General features: G+C 42.3%; 3 protein-coding genes across 8 annotated transcripts in view; 1 reads left to right on the top strand and 2 right to left on the bottom strand.

Annotated features, from left to right (window-relative positions):
* LOC116063573 (complement C1q-like protein 2) overlaps positions 1–15,000 on the top strand; it is a 417,866-nt gene that overhangs the window by 324,919 nt on the left and 77,947 nt on the right. The window lies entirely within an intron of this gene.
* chm (CHM Rab escort protein) overlaps positions 1–15,000 on the bottom strand; it is a 45,862-nt gene that overhangs the window by 7,211 nt on the left and 23,651 nt on the right. For all 4 annotated transcript variants that reach the window (XM_031279643.2, XM_031279645.2, XM_031279644.2 and 1 more), the window contains exons 12-14: positions 14,767–14,874; positions 13,734–13,797; positions 11,515–11,611 (exon numbers count right to left, since the gene is read on the bottom strand). In XM_031279643.2, the coding sequence (XP_031135503.1) occupies positions 11,515–11,611; positions 13,734–13,797; positions 14,767–14,874 (269 nt within the window). The remainder of the gene's footprint in view (positions 1–11,514; positions 11,612–13,733; positions 13,798–14,766; positions 14,875–15,000) is intronic.
* Positions 2,015–5,929, bottom strand: LOC116036155 (complement C1q-like protein 4). 3 transcript variants are annotated; one of them, XM_031279646.2, is made up of 5 exons: positions 5,841–5,929; positions 5,581–5,786; positions 5,076–5,126; positions 4,622–4,756; positions 2,015–2,436 (listed from the first exon to the last, which is right to left on the bottom strand). In XM_031279646.2, exons 2-5 carry the CDS (start codon positions 5,732–5,734, stop codon positions 2,153–2,155), a joined length of 624 nt encoding a protein of 207 aa, XP_031135506.1. In that variant the 5' UTR covers positions 5,735–5,786; positions 5,841–5,929; the 3' UTR covers positions 2,015–2,152. The 3 variants fall into 3 exon arrangements, with proteins under 3 accessions (XP_031135506.1, XP_031135507.1, XP_035846752.1); XM_031279647.2 differs by having other exon boundaries at positions 5,076–5,132; positions 5,596–5,922; XM_035990859.1 differs by having other exon boundaries at positions 5,076–5,131; positions 5,667–5,921.

The following is a 15,000-nucleotide window of genomic DNA, read 5'->3' as shown; positions in this document are numbered from 1 at the left end:
AATCAATGCCACCGACATAACCAATCACACTATGACAGAATCTCCACTTAGCACCAACTGCAATGTTTAATTGCACAGTATCGGTGCCTATGAATGGTGTTGATTTTGGATTGAAAAAGTGAGAGAAAAGAGTTGCATTTGTCCACTGTGAAGGTTGTAGAAACTTTGTCAAGTGGGTTAAGAAGTTTGTTTATTGTAAAAAACCAAAGGAGCAAGCAAAAGCAAAAACCAAAACCTAACGGCAGGAGGCAAACATCAATAAATATTGAGAAGTGTGAGCTGCAAGGTCTGTGGTACATTTCCATTGCAAATATCCCATTAACATTGAGTAAAAGTGCCAAAACTCGTCTACGTTGATTATAGAGGTGTCTTCAAGGCTGAAGACCTATCTTTTTGATGTTGCCTTTCTTTAAATAACTTCATTTCTTATACTGAAGTTGCATTGTTGACACTGTATGACAATCTATATAAGCATATAAAGAGAAATTCCTATTTTATCTGCTTTTATATATTTAACTGTTTTAATTGCTCTTCAATGTTTCATTTCTTATACTGCACTGTAACTTTTATTCTTGTATTTTATCTGTTTTAAATTTTTTAATCTGTTTTCATGTAAAGCACTTTGAATTGCCCTGTTGCTGAAATGTGCTATACAAATAAAGCTGCCTTGCCTTGCCTAGAGCCCCCTAAGAGCCTCTGAGCGGCATGCCGAACTAGCAGCACAAGATTCGTGTTGATTGCATTTACTGTGGCAGAGATATTGCAATTGCAAATGTCCCATTAAAATGCATTGAGTTATTGGCCAAAACAAATAAACATTGCTGTCAAATGCGCGTACTTTAACGTAGCAAAATTCTTTGAGTAACTTTTGGTCAGGTCCATCTGGAGATGCTACCTACCAGGTTTCGAGCTGATCCGTCGCACAGCCTAGGACGAGTTCGAAAAAGTTGGTTTTGCGCATTGCGCGATATTGCGAAAAAGATTTTAAGCAAAAATGGGCGTGGCCTATATCATGTGATTCAGCTTGATTCAAGGAACATAAAACAGCAGAACATAGAACATAGCATAGACAATGGGTCATGGACCACTCAAGTGTCCATGACCCATTGTCTATCTACCCTGTAAAAAGTTGTTCACGTTAGTGTAAGTAGTAAATTTAGACGTGGGTCCCATAGGCCACGCCCTCTTTGACCCCTCAGTACCCCACTCTAGAGATGGCCTCAGGAGTGACCCTAGATGGTACCCATCAAATTCTGTAAAAATCGGATGAGTGGTTCATGAGAAATAAACTTTTTGTACTTGTAGCGCCCCCTAGTGACCAATTTTCATAAAATGCGTGGGGGACCTCCAGAGGGTCATGGCAAACAAGAATCTAAAGATTGGCGTTGATAGCATTTATTTTGCCTGAGATATGGCAAAGTTGGTGTTTTAATAGTTAGCTACACAAATGTGTTTGTGCATAATATGCGCAATTTTTACCCTATAAAAAATATTTTTATTAACTTTTTGTCAGGTCGGTCTGGAGATGCTACGGTCCAAGTTTCGTGCAGATCGGTCGCACGGTCTAGGAGGAGATCGAAAAAGTAGGTTTTTGATAAATTGCGATTTTTCACGCATAAAAGTCTAGGCGGAAATGGGCGTGGCCTATATCACGTGATTCAGTTGGATCCAGGGAACGCGTGGATGTATGGTTTTTAGATGTCTGGTGTATGGTGTGGGAGTTATAGGGCCAAACGCATTTTTTTCTGCTATAGCGCCACCTAGTGGTGGAAGTGGGTCAAATTTTGCACCTGAGGTCCTTGCGGAGTTTGGGACCAGTCCTGAAAACGGCAACCTCCCACCATGTACGGTTTAGGCTGCAGTCGGAGTTTTAGGCGGAGAAGAAGAAGAAGAAGAAAAATCAGTAGAAAAACAATAGGGTTCCACAGCCCTGCTGTGCGAACGGCGTAGCTTTGCTACCGCCGGTTCTTGCAGACTCGGGCTTGGACCCCTAATAAAGAAACACTCACAGATGTAATTGAAATGATATATGTTTATTATTTGATTAAAATGACAGAAACAAGAGAGAATCAGAAACATTAATCACTTTAAAATTTGACTTGTTTAAGACAACAAAACCCTGTGTGATTATCACAGAGCTGCTGTTTCTGTCTTACATGGGGAACAGCAGATGACCACTGAAGGTGGTGCGGTGACCTCCATCGTCATACACCCTATGGCCAGCCCACAGACGCACAAACACGGTGTCTCCCACCTCCAGCAGCAGCGTAACGCCATTAGAAGCACTCATATAACCGGCTGTCTGACTCTCGTATGCCGTGAAAACACCCTCTGAGTTCTTGACCAACACAGCAAGTACAGAGTGTCTGCCGTCTCCAACTGCACCGATCCACCACTCAAAGTGGTACGCTCCTCTCACCGGGGCAGTGAACACACCTGTTGGATGTTTTTAAATGGAAAATGAAGTGAAATGTATTAGGGATACACAATATATCACATCTCTGAAACTGGTCCAGTATTAAACCAGAACCAAGCTGTAATGTAACCCTACAGGCATACACACAGTTTGTGGGGGAGGGAGCACTATCTGGACATCTTACCGTGCCAACGTTGTAATAAAGGTTTCCTAAATGCCATGTATATATACATTTGCTGTCAGCTGATTAATTGATTGCGTGTTTTGTGTAGATTTGGACTTTTATACATTTTATTCCATATTGTTTAAACGGCGAGGTGGATCTACTGATCGCTGTGGATTACTTTTTTTTCGTGTCATTGGATTACGGTAAAATGCGGATCTTTTTTCTTAATGTGTCTTAACGTTTTATGGTGTGACTGCTCTTGGTTTCTGCATTTGGAGATCATCTCAACAGACTGGAGGTCTAACACTGATTGGTCACTGTTACATTTTAGTTGAATTTAAGTGTCGGGGCATCACGCCACCGTCTGTCTATTACGTTCCCAGACAGACGTGCTGTGATTGGATTTCATAAGGGCGAGTTGTTAAATTGTTACAATGTAATTTATAATCTGCTTTACAAATAAACATATGTGTTTATTTAGCAAGTCTGTTTTGTCCATATGTGCTCGTGCAAGTGGTAGCCAGGTCTCATTGCTGCTACAATGAGTTTTTGTTTTTTTTGCCCCCTCTGGCTCGAATGTCAAACTGCTCTTATGCCTACAGGACAAATGTTATTATGGAAAGGATCCCTACAGAGGTAGACCTTTTAGTAAAAGGGATACTTCACCGATTTAGCATTAATCTTTGTATCAGCAGAAACACGGCAGTATTTTTGAATGACCGTGCTTCCCTCCCTCATGTCCCCTTGAGACCAGAGATCTCTGGATTGTGGGTCTGGATAAAATCTTCCGATGACGGAAAACGACGATTTTTGCGTCATCGGAAGATTTTTTGCGCAGAGGCAATGGACTACAGCCAGTAGTAGGAGCTACTTCTGCATGTTTTCAACCCACCCATAGAGGGTTGGACTGTCGTCTTTACCCAAAAATTGCCGAAGCAAAACGAGCGTCTTGAAGTGTCCACTCATTAGACAACAAACTGGACTACATCCAACTTCAAGGAAACTCCCAACGCGAGTTCAGAGACTGCTGTGTTTTTGTTGTTGTGGAAACATGGCTGAACAGCAGTGTACCGGACTATCCAGCTACCAGGCCTGCTGCTCTGTCGCCGGGTAAGACTCGTGGAGGTGGGCTGTGTTAACACGGACTGGTGCAGAAATGGGCCGCTTGTACCCAACTAACTGCTAACTGCTGGTGGAGTTTGTGAATGTTAAATGCCGACCATTCTACATTACACGCTAATTCACGGCTGTTTATACTCTGTGTTTACAGCCCACCAAGTGCTAATGCTACTATGTGTTAGCTGAAATTTACGGAGCCTATAATTGGTGTACACTAAACGTAGCCTGTTTCCTATGTCGTTTTTATATAATGTTTTTATATATTTTAAATGTGTAACACCACTTGAGCCACGGTGAAACGTTTCGTGTATATGGTTCAAAATTACAATAAAACACACTTGAGTTGAGATGACTGTCTGTCTGTCTGTCTGTCTCACTGTCTGTCTCACTGTCTGTCTGTCTGTAAACGGTAGGCGTGGCTTGGGAGTAGACTATAAAGCAGCGAAGCAAGTGCATTCTGGGATTTGGTGTCTTTCAGCCACATGAGCCAAAAACACATTTTCTGGCTTTTCTCGGCCTAGAAGGCACCAATTTCTAAAAAAGTTCACATTTCTACTACATAAGTGACCCAATTTAAAGATATATTCATCTTTCCAACTCTGAAATATCCCTTTAAGAGTCTTCGTTCATCTTTCTACTGTTCCAACAATCTGGTTTGGTTGAAATAAACAGTTTATTTACATAATGTTTTGCAAAAACAAAATACATTACTCTTACAAATTCAGTGTTTACCCTTGTTTTTCGGTGCGTACAACGTATCATAGAAACATGATTCATACAGACCATATTAACATCACTAAATATTGGTAATCAGCCAATATGTTGATATCGGCCAAATTGAATTACTCAAATGTTCATCCATGTGTTCATTGTATATATTGGTGCATCCCGAAAATGTATTGTTAGAATATCAGAGCTACCTGTGTTTGAGTTGTAGGCATTTCCAATGTTGGTGGGGACGTGTTTGAAGATCAGAGGGGTGTTTGTGGGAAAGGGTCCAATAGTTGCTACTTGGCCTACAGCCAGCAGACCGGCTGAGAATGCAACCTGTCGGACTGAGAGACAGACAGAGAGAGAGAGAGAGAGAGAGAGAGAGAGAGAGAGAGAGAGAGAGAGAGACATTTGTGAAATGTTGTGTTTTGTCCTTCAGTACCACTGTTCATTCAGGGTTAGGGTTAGATGAGTGGAAAGAAAACTTTTATTTTACTAAACTTTGTCTATTTGTGTGTGTAGATTTCTTATAAATGTATCAGAAGTTGAAAGTGTTTGGCCACCATTATTTAATTTAGTTAATAAATGTAAATGTAAAAATAAATGTAAATCTCTCGGCAGCAGAAGCAGCCGGCAGTAAGAAAAATGATCAGAGAACAATACCTAGCTGTTGTTGCTTCAGGATGTCCATTTCAGTCTTCAGCTGTGCTTGACCTGCAAAAACAGAGACCGTTTATTTAGACATTGCTCTAGAGCTGAAAAGATTAATGGATTATAATCTATGATAATGTATTAATCAGTTTGAGTATTTTTTTTTGTAAAAACAGGTAAACTTGTGTGAGGTCAGCTTGTTAAATGTAAATATTTTCTAGTTTATTCTCTCCTCTGTGACAGGAAACTGAATATCTTTGAGTGGTGGACAAAACAAGATATTTGAGGACGTCATCTTGGGCTTTTTGGGAAACACTGATCCACATTTTTCACCATTTAGAGAGTAAACAAATAATACATTCATCCAGATGATAATCCACACATTAATCCACAATGAAAATATTCTGTAGCTATTTGCAGCCCTACTTTGCTCCAATGCATAGAAAAATAGTTATTTCTCTCCTTTTGGACATTTCTAAACTGCTATGACATGATGTAAAAGAGACCATTACTGTACCTTGAGTCTGCAGCGTCATGTCCGCCTTCAGTTGAACCAACGAGGCGGTCATCTCTCTCAGCGCAACGAAGATGTCTTGAGAGGAATCGGTACTTACTTCTGCGAAGACGGCGCCGAGCAGCAGCCACAGCGTAAAACTCACAGAGATCTTCATTCTGTTGTATTATGACTTTTTTTTCCCGTCAGGATGCGGCTTTATATAATCTTTTTATGTTGAAATTGTGGTCTCATAATGTTAGGATAATTATTAACTACATGAAAGTCTTTCCTGTTATTCAGTCAGGCTGATTTCAGGAAATGAGGGGGCGACCAGTTTGGTCAGGGAGGCTGATGACCTTATGTGGTAAAGTTAGTGAATGGAATTTGACCTGATGGTAGACAGTTGGTCAGTTGGCATAAGTGATTGAGTAAAGGTTAATCCTTTCTGTGTATAAAACAAATGATTAACAGAGAGTTTCAGTTGTTTTCTTCAGAAAATACTCAGGTCTTTTGATTTCATGTTATGCTATTATAATAATACACATAACTACTCCTTTAACGCCCACTTAAAACAAACCTCAAGAACAGCCTTTTTTACCTTCACAAACAGACTGAACAAACTGATCAGGAAGGCTGGCTCCGTTATTGTCTGCAAACAGGAGACATGTGAAGCTGTGGTGGAGAGGAGGTCACTGAACAAACTGTTATCTATCATGGATAACCCCGACCACCCTCTCCACCCCCCCACACTGGTCCAACAGAGGAGCACCTTCTCTAAGAGGCTCCGACAGCTTCGATGTCCCACGGACCGCTACAGGAAATCATTCCTATACCGGGCAATCAAACTATTTAACACTTCTTCACGGAGTGTTAGATAAGACCCATAGAAATCACAACTGCACTAAGTGCACCTTGCACAATAGGCGTATCTACATATTTATTAATAAGCAATAATCAGTTGTACATTTTCATTTTATTCCCAACTTGTATATATTTTAAATATTTGTTTTTGTATTCTATCCTATTATTATTTCATGTACATTGTATCCTAGTATTTCATGTATATTCTGTATGTGTGCTGTGTCTGTTTTGCTGCTGCAACACTTTAAATTTCCCATTTTTTTGGGATCAATAAAAATCTATCTATCTATCTATCTATCTATCTATCTATCTATCTATCTTCGCAACATTGCCACAATCAGGCCCATCCTGTCAACACGATGCTGAAAAACTAGTCCATACATTTGTTACTTCCAGGCTGGACTACTGTAATTCCTTATTATCAGGTTGCTCAAATAACTCCCTTAGGACTCTCCAGCTGATCCAGAATGTTGCAGCACATGTTCTGACAAGAACTAAGAAAAGAGATCATATTTCTCCTGTATTAGCTTCTCTGCATTGGCTTCCTGTAAAATCCAGGATTGAATTTAAAATCCTTCTCCTGACCTATAAAGCTCTAAATGGTCAAGCTCCTTCATATCTTGAGGACCTCTTAGTACCTTATTGTCCAACTAGAGCACCACTCTCCCAGAATGCAGAGTTACTTATGGTTCCTAGAGTCTCTAAAAGTAGAATGGGAGCCAGAGCCTTCAGCTATCAGGATCCTCTCCTGTGGAACCAGCTCCCAGTCTGGGTTTAGGAGCCAGAGCCTTCAGCTACCAGGCTCCTCTCCTGTGGAACCAGCTCTCAGTCTGGGTTCAGGAGCCAGAGCCTTCAGCTACCAGGCTCCTCTCCTGTGGAACCACCTCCCAGTCTGGATTCGGGGAGAAGACACCATCACCACATTTAAGAGTAAACTTAAAACTCTCCCTTCGATAAAGCTTTTAGTTAGGGAGTGAGGAGTTGCAGCGTTTGCCTAGACCAGCGGGGGAGGGTGTATAGCTACAGACACAGCACCCCTTCTCTTCTCTGTTTCTCTTCATAGTCGACAAATTTATCTACCAACCCTTATAGAACTGATTCAGGTTTGCCTTGCACCAGCTCTTAATTGATAGTTTTAATGTGACGTCACAGCACTATGGGAACACCCACCTGAAGGGCAAAAAAAAGCTGCCCTCCACTGTCCATGAATGAGTCGACTCAGCTTTTACCACACGGTAGCCTAAAATATCAGATAGTTGTTCAACTGGATGCACAAACCAAAGAGAGACAAGCCTATACTCTGCTCCCTGACACTTCCCTCTGCCCTGCCGGTCCTGTATTCTAGATAAGATATATTGCTAACGCTATGTTAGCTAAACATCGCTAAATTAGTACACAGCTCCGGCAGGGACGTAACATTAGCTACAAATTCCCAACTGGCTAGCTTTGCTGTCTGCTTATCAACTCCTTGAACGGATTATAGTATATTTTGTCACGTCTTATTTTAGAAAGGCCATGGCAAGAAAACGTGTAGATTATCAAAAAAGACATTGGATCATAGATGTTTGTTTCTGACTGCCGGTGTTAGCTAGCGTAGCTAACGTTAGCGCACTAGCGAGCTATTCTTTCCTTTTCGTAGAATCGTGTCAGATCGCATACAAAATGGCAAAATCAAATGCAATCCAACAGCACATTATACAACGTAAACAAAGACATGTTTTGTTGCCGGGGCCCTTTATGAAATGAGCAGTGGTGAAAGTTACGACATCATGTTATGATTGAGTGTAGCTAGCTAGCTATAAGAGAGAATAATAGATTCACTCACTCAAAGCAGATACTATGCGTGAAATAAAAACAGGACACGTAATTTCACTGTGTGTAGTGTTAACTACGCTAACTAACCGTGTGTTGTGAACCGCGTGTAGTGATTAAAACAACCAGACAACAGCTGTGTCTCAAAGACCGGGCAGCAGCCGGGACGTTGAGAATCCACCGTGAGAGGTGATGATAGTTCCAGTCACTTCCTCATGTATTCACTTGAGGCTAGCCTCACTGATGTGAAGAACAGGACAGAGAAACATATAGAAATGCTCTCTGCCTGCCGTATGCCAACACTCCGGTAACTCCATCACCCCGTCTCTGCCCGGGCATGCCCCAACTGCCCGCACATTTGTTGACAAACTCTGACACGATTTATCCCTTTAAATGTGAATAAACAACCGTTACACTCACCCGCAGCAAATGCTCTTTCCGTTGTGATTGGTGGTATCTTGACAACTCGCCGTTACCTTGTTTTCCTGTGACTGTGTTGATGCGACTTGTACATTACAGGCACTCAAACAGGACAGAGTAACTTAATTTGTTTTTGAAGACTTAATTAAGGCGGCAGGCGCGTGTTGTTAAGGCGGACCGCCTAAACTGGAAAGTGCTGCGGGAAACACTGTAGGTACACTTCAACTGTGAGAGACGGAATCTAAAACAAAAATCCAGAAAATCACATTGTATGATTTTAAATAATTAATTTGCATTTGATTGCATGACATAAGTATTTGATCACCTACCAACCAGTAAGAATTCCGGCTCTCAAAGACCTGTTAGTTGTTCTTTAAGAAGCCCTCCTGTTCTCCACTCATTACCTGTATTAACTGCACTTGTTTGAACTTGTTACCTGTATAAAAGACACCTGTCCACACACTCAATCAAACAGACTCCAACCTCTCCACAATGGCCAAGACCAGAGAGCTGTGTAAGGACTTCAGGGATAAAATTGTAGACCTGCACAAGGCTGGGATGGGCTACAGGACAATAGGCAAGCAGCTTGGTGAGAAGGCAACAACTGTTGGCGCAATTATTAGAAAATGGAAGTTCAAGATGACGGTCAATCTCCCTCGGTCTGGGGCTCCATGCAAGATCTCACCTCGTGGGGCATCAATGATCATGAGGAAGGTGAGGGATCAGCCCAGAACTACACGGCAGGACCTGGTCAATGACCTGAAGAGAGCTGGGACCACAGTCTCAAAGAAAACCATTAGTAACACACTACGCCGTCATGGATTAAAATCCTGCAGCGCACACAAGGCCCCCCTGCTCAAGCCAGCGCACGTCCAGGCCTGTCTGAAGTTTGCCAATGACCATCTGGATGATCCAGAGGAGGAATGGGAGAAGGTCATGTGGTCTGATGAGACAAAAATAGAGCTTTTTGGTCTAAACTCCACTCGCCGTGTTTGGAGGAAGAAGAAGGATGAGTACAACCCCAAGAACACCATCCCAACCGTGAAGCATGGAGGTGGAAACATCATTCTTTGGGGATGCTTTTCTGCAAAGGGGACAGGACGACTGCACCGTATTGAGGGGAGGATAGATGGGGCCATGTATCGCCACATCTTGGCCAACAACCTCCTTCCTTCAGTAAGAGCATTGAAGATGGGTCGTGGCTGGGTCTTCCAGCATGACAACGACCCGAAACGCACAGCCAGGGCAACTAAGGAGTGGCTCCGTAAGAAGCATCTCCAGGTCCTGGAGTGGCCTAGCCAGTCTCCAGACCTGAACCCAATAGAATGTCTTTGGAGGGAGCTGAAAGTCCGTGTTGCCCAGCGACAGCCCCGAAACCTGAAGGATCTGGAGAAGGTCTGTATGGAGGAGTGGGCCAAAATCGTGGTCAAGAACTACAGGAAACGTATGATCTCTGGAATTGCAAACAAAAGTTTCTGTACCAAATATTAAGTTCTGCTTTTCTGATATATCAAATACTTATGTCATGCAATAAAATGCAAATTAATTACTTAAAAATCATACATCCTGCTACACCCTGCTACGTCCTGCTACATCCTGCTACATCCTGCTACACCCTGCTATGTCCTGCTACACCCTGCTACGTCCTGCTACATCCTGCTACGTCCTGCTACACCCTGCTATGTCCTGCTACACCCTGCTACGTCCTGCTACACCCTGCTACGTCCTGCTACGTCCTGCTGGTCTAAGCAGCTCAGTCCCCTGTTCCCAGTGCCCTAGTGCCCACTGTCCTCACTTCCTCGTTCCCCGAGTTCACGGCCCTCAGTTTCCAACCCCTCCCCCAGACTCTCTCCGCCCTCCCTGGGTTGACTTTTTGTTTTTTGGGACGTCTGGGATCCGTCCCTTGAGGAGGGGGTAATGTTGTGGTTGTGGATGTTTCTGTTGCCTGTTTTGTATATTGTCTTTGTATCATTCAATATAATCATGAGGATTGTTTATGTTTCGGTTTATCCTGTTTTGACTGTGTAGTATTCGGTGCATTGGGTATATTTCTGTTTCCTGTTTTATTTTGATAGTCTGTTTTCTGTCTTGTCTAGTTTTGCTTCCTGTGTTTTCCCGCCTGTCTGATTGTCCTGACCCGCCCTGATGTGTTTCACCTGCTGTATCACCTGTCCCTCATTTGCTCATTACATCATGTATTTAACCTCTGTGTTCCCTTTGTCTCTTGTCAGATCGTTTTGTGTCTGTTAGTGTATTTCAGTCTGTGTGTCTGTGTGTAGTATCTTCCCTCCGGTCTCTGTGTTCCCGCTTTTTGGATATCCTGTTCTTTTGTTTGATATTCATTCTGGACTTGGTTTTTGCTTGCCTCAGTTTGTACTCCTTGTGTCGTTTGTTTTTGCATTTTTTTGGCATTTTTGGATCCCTTTTTGTATTTTCTCGGGTTTTTCTGTTAATAAATCGTCAAGCAACGAAACTTCCGCCTGATCTCTGCTTTTTGGGTCCTCAAATCCCCCGGCTCATGACAATTGGGCAATATTCAAATAATGTGCAATAACCCACATGCATATCACACTGTATATAAAACCATATATATTTTTGTTGTGTATATGTATATAGCGTCTCAAACCTTACCGCCCTATTGTTTTTTTATTTGCGCTACTTATTTTGTTCCATGTTGTTTATCTTGCGTACATGTTGGCACTGGAAAAGGAGTTCACATATATATATATATATATATATATATATATATATATATATATATATATATATATATATATATATATATATATATATATATGTGTGTGTGTTTATGAGCACCTTAAAGAGCTTCAAATACTCAATGAGATGAGTTCAGGGACTCACATGTTCCCGGCATGCAGGTCATCGTGGACGGACAGAGCTCCACCATCTTCACTGCCGGACATCCTGCTGCTATTGGAGGAACCGTTACCATGGAGACCTGACACCAGACACACAGACAGACAGACAGTCAGACAGACAGAAAGAGTGAGTGAGACTTACTGAAACTTAATGAGAAACCAGATAAGTTTCATCTTATTACTGAACACTGCAGGCTAACACACACACACACACACACACACACACACACACACACACACACACACACACACACACACACAGTAGAAGATCTATGAAACATAATTCTCTGACCAAACTTAATTCAATACTTCAATATTTAACCTCACCTAATTAGTGAGGAGTGTGTGTGTGTGTGTGTGTGTGTGTGTGTGTGTGTGTGTGTGTGTGTGTGTGTGTGCGCGTGCGTGCGTGCGTGCGTGTGCATGCGTGCATGTTCAAACTGATGAATTTGGGGATTTTCTTCAGTAATTGAGTCTCTTACCTTTATTTGAAAGTTGGTCTCTGACTTTCTTTAGGATCTTTTTCTTTTTTGTTACTTCTGATTTTCATTAAAATCCCACAATGCATTGGGCTGAAGGACACAGTGACCCTCTAACCTTACGAGTCTGATTAATGTCTCCATTAGACCCTCAACTAACTCACAGCACTGGGAGGTAACTGAAGGTTAAGGCTGTGTCTCATTTCTCTGTTTTACCCCTTCCCCTTAGTTTTGCGCGTTCACGTGAGAGTAAGTGATGTCCCAAAACTCATTTTGATTGAGGGGTGGGGCTAAGGGGAAGGGCTAGATACCCTTTAGACCCAAGCAAGGACGCAAGCTTACTTGAAAGCAAGGGGTACCCAGAATACACTGCACAACAAGGAACATGGCTGCCAGGTCGACCAGAGAGACCCATAAATGTAAGTATTTTCGGCTTAAAGAATTGATTTAAACATTTTTTTTTAAATCGCTAGCTTGTTATGCTAACGCTAACGTTACATTGCTTATTTGCACAACAGTCCTGCATTTTGCCTTGAATGGACTCCATGCATGTCTACAGTGTTAACTAAACTCCATAAGCAGCGAATTTCGTTTGATATCAGTGTATAACACTACTTGCTTTGGAGACATCGATACGTGCTTTACATATACCGTCCTGTATCACACAGGGACGCCTGAGGAACATGTACCTTCCTGTATCACACAGGGACGCCTGAGGAACATGTACCTTCCTGTATCACACAGGGACGCCTGAGGAACATGTACCTTCCTGTATCACACAGGGACGCCTGAGGAACATGTACCTTCCTGTATCACACAGGGACGCCTGAGGAACATATACCGTCCTGTATCACACAGGGACGCCTGAGGAACATATACCGTCCTGTATCACACAGGGAGGCCTGAGGAACATATACCGTCCTGTATAACACAGGGAGGCCTGAGGAACATATACCGTCCTGTATCAAACAGGGACGCCTGAGGAACATATACCGTCCTGTATCACACAGGGACGCCTGAGGAACATATACCGTCCTGTATCAAACAGGGACGCCTGGGGAACATATACCGTCCTGTATCACACAGGGACGCCTGAGGAACATATACCGTCCTGTATCACACAGGGACGCCTGAGGAACATATACCGTCCTGTATCACACAGGGACGCCTGAGGAACATATACCGTCCTGTATCACACAGGGACGCCTGAGGAACATATACCGTCCTGCCAAAACGCGCTAATTTTTCTCAGATTAATTAATCGAAATCAACGCGTTATTTTGACAGACCTAATTTTTATATAATGTTTTTGCCTGTTATGTTTTGGAAAATAAAGACAGCTTTTTGTTAACAAAGAAAATGTTTCTGAACACCAGTGACATTTAAAACAGTGATAACTGAAACAGATATACAACACACCATGCAGTGTGTATACAAATATTTATTGCAAACAGACCTAAGTATGTATGATGACGTAACCAAGCGGTGTCTCATCTCATAGGGGTATGTTTTCACCCCTACCCCTTACCCCTTGTTTTGAGGGGCTAGGGGTAAGACGAAGGGGTAGGGGTAAGGGCTAGGGGGAAGGGGAAGGGGTAAGGGGAAGGGGTAAGGGGAAGGGGTAGGGGAAGGGGTAGGGGGAAGGGGTAAGATGAGAAATGAGATTCAGCCTTAGTTTACCTGAAAAACAAACTAATTCAGATGTGGTATTAAGATGATTTACCTGTTGGTCTGAGTCAGAGGGCAGAATGGAGCGGTCAGTTATCAACACAGCTCTGGAGAGAAACCTGGAGACAGACAGACAGACAGGCAGGCAGACAGACAAGCAGACAGACGGGAACAGGCAGGCAGACAGAGAGACAGACAGAGAGACAGACAGGGAGACAGACAGACAGACAGACAGGGAGACAGACAGACAGGCAGGTTATATTACATATTTATGCTGCATGGATGTTATGATGTCACTAAACAGTTTGATGGTGATGTTATGATGTCACTAAAAAGTCTGTTAGTAGATGTTATGATGTCACTAAACAGTCTGATAGTAGATGTTATGATGTCACTAAACAGTCTGTTTGTAGATGTTATGATGTCACTAAACAGTCTGTTAGTAGATGTTATGATGTCACTAAACAGTCTGTTTGTAGATGTTATGATGTCACTAAACAGTCTGATAGTAGATGTTATGATGTCACTAAACAGTCTGATAGTAGATGTTATGATGTCACTAAAAAGTCTGTTAGTAGATGTTATGATGTCACTAAACAGTCTGATAGTAGATGTTATGATGTCACTAAACAGTCTGATAGTAGATGTTATGATGTCACTAAACAGTCTGTTAGTAGATGTTATGATGTCACTAAACAGTCTGTTTGTAGATGTTATGATGTCATTAAACAGTTTGATGGTGATGTCATGATGTCATTAAACAGTCTGATAGTAGATGTTATGATGTCACTAAACAGTCTGATAGTAGATGTTATGATGTCACTAAACAGTCTGTTAGTAGATGTTATGATGTCACTAAACAGTCTGTTTGTAGATGTTATGATGTCATTAAACAGTTTGATGGTGATGTCATTAAACAGTCTGATAGTAGATGTTATGATGTCACTAAACAGTGTGATGGTGATGTCATGATGTCACTAAACAGTTTGATGGTGATGTTATGATGTCACTGAACAGTTTGATGGTGTATGTTAGGGAGGGAAGTGGCTGCTTTAATGATTTTGGGTGATAGCTGATTGGCTGCTGACCTGGTAGGCGTGGCCTCCCTCTTCCAGTCCGCCCCGATGAAACCGTCCTCCACCACAAAATGGCTGCAGCTGATTCGCTGTCCTCGGCTGTCAATCACCGCCTTACACCTGGAAGAAGACGAGACGCCATCAACTATGGATAGACGGATACTTCATCCCCAGAGGGAATTCACAAATATATTGAAAAACAATGTCATTGATTAAACTTAAAGTAAAAATGTAGTCCTTACCTAG

Source organism: Sander lucioperca, chromosome 13, assembly GCF_008315115.2.
Source record: "Sander lucioperca isolate FBNREF2018 chromosome 13, SLUC_FBN_1.2, whole genome shotgun sequence".
NCBI classification, from domain to species: Eukaryota; Metazoa; Chordata; class Actinopteri; order Perciformes; family Percidae; genus Sander; species Sander lucioperca.
This window is presented reverse-complemented; position numbering and strand designations above follow the sequence as displayed.